At 35.9% G+C, this 1,661-nt stretch overlaps 1 protein-coding gene across 2 annotated transcripts in view; it reads right to left on the bottom strand.

The window, feature by feature from the left end:
• Positions 1–1,661, bottom strand: part of LOC106882072 (glyoxylate reductase/hydroxypyruvate reductase) — a 29,665-nt gene that overhangs the window by 3,109 nt on the left and 24,895 nt on the right. For both annotated transcript variants that reach the window (XM_052975184.1, XM_014932634.2), the window contains exons 2-3: positions 1,320–1,494; positions 93–271 (exon numbers count right to left, since the gene is read on the bottom strand). In XM_052975184.1, coding sequence (XP_052831144.1) covers positions 93–271; positions 1,320–1,494 — 354 coding nt within the window. The remainder of the gene's footprint in view (positions 1–92; positions 272–1,319; positions 1,495–1,661) is intronic.

The following is a 1,661-nucleotide window of genomic DNA, read 5'->3' on the forward strand; positions in this document are numbered from 1 at the left end:
AGTTCCAATATCAAATCAGATATTTTATTACTTGTCTATTTTTGTTTGTCATACATCCATAACTATTAGTGACAAGAAATTGAAGTACCTACCTCTGGCAATATTGATTAAAGTTGCAGTCTTCTTCATTACAACCAGTTCCTTGTGACCAATCAAATGATATGTTTGTGGTGTCAAGGCACAGGTAATCACAACATAGTCACACAATGGTAACATGTCCATTAAGCTACTATAAAACTGAGCATCCACTTTTGCTTCTTCTTCTTTGGATCTGTCGAAGAAATTGATTGATTTATTAATTGTGTATTCTAACACCAATGCTAAGTAGTCTCTGGAATGTGTCTGAAGAAGAGTATTTTGGTCTTACTGTTTTGCATCTATTTTTAGTATTGTAATGGATAGATTTACTTCTGGAATAAAAGTGGTGTTTGCAGTAGAAACACTTTGTACTGCAAAAACTCAGGTAAGAAGCAGGTGTGGCTATTGTGTTGTCATGCAGGTAGACAGTTCAATCAAAGATAGAATTATGACATAAGCACACACCTCAATAATGTGAGACAATGAAACCAAGATATCTTGTGTGTAATTGCTTGCTCTGTTAGAAATTGCAGCCAAATTTATTTCAAATCACAATGCACTATCAAAGAAAGAAAAAGATAGATGAAATAATGTAGTCTTCAATAAACTGTTCGAATAAAAGATGGGCTGCTTTTGTTCTGAAGTCTTCAGGGTCAGAGCTTATCTGAGACTGAACAACAACTGTTCAATAACTGTATAGTTTGAACTCAAAACTATGTGGTTAGTAGTTCTAGTGTAACATCTCATTCAATATCACTCTGTTAACTAACAAGACATCAGTTACATGGCTAATTAAGTCATCTTTTGGGAAACTGATCAAGAGATCTTGTTATTGCTTGCAAACCTCTGGTCCCCCCTCTCTCTCTCTCTTTTCTATTGTTGCTATAATGGTTCCTGTACTTCGAAGCTCGTTGGTCTCTTAACCCCATCTACACTGCCAACCACCACACCATTTGTACCCCCACCTCTCATCACCCTTATTGGATAAACCACAATGCCGAATTCCTCATCTAAGAGCATTGGCTCTCTGGAATCTCCTCCCTCATGTCTTTCCTGAAGTTTCTAATCTGAAATAGTTTAAACAGAACACAAACAGCATCTATCTAACTAGTCTTCGAGCGCCTACAAAAATCATGTGTATTCCTCTTCCACCAGACTCAGAAAGTACTAAAAATCCATGCATCTATCCTTCAATTCACTTGTCTTAATGTCCCAAACACAAATCTACTTCAAACACTCACCTTTGTCTCCTCTGATGATACAATACCTTCATTTCAAAAGCATGAGCTCTGATTGCCAGCTTGTAGCCAATGGTTCCCATTCCAATTATGCCAATCGAATTTCCTGTGACGTCATGTGCCATAAGTTCTGGTGGATACAATTTTTTTTTCAATGTCTTCGGAAAATATTCAGCACCTGAAGATATATATATATATATATATATATAATAATAATAATAATAATAACAATAATAAAGATGGTATAAACACACGCCAGAAAACGAGAAAGCAACCATGCTCTGGGATATGCCAATACACACAGATAGAGAAATTAAGGCAAATAGACCAGATATAGTTGTCAAA

The sequence above is a fragment of the Octopus bimaculoides genome, chromosome 20, assembly GCF_001194135.2.
Source record: "Octopus bimaculoides isolate UCB-OBI-ISO-001 chromosome 20, ASM119413v2, whole genome shotgun sequence".
In the NCBI taxonomy this organism is placed as follows: Eukaryota; Metazoa; Mollusca; class Cephalopoda; order Octopoda; family Octopodidae; genus Octopus; species Octopus bimaculoides.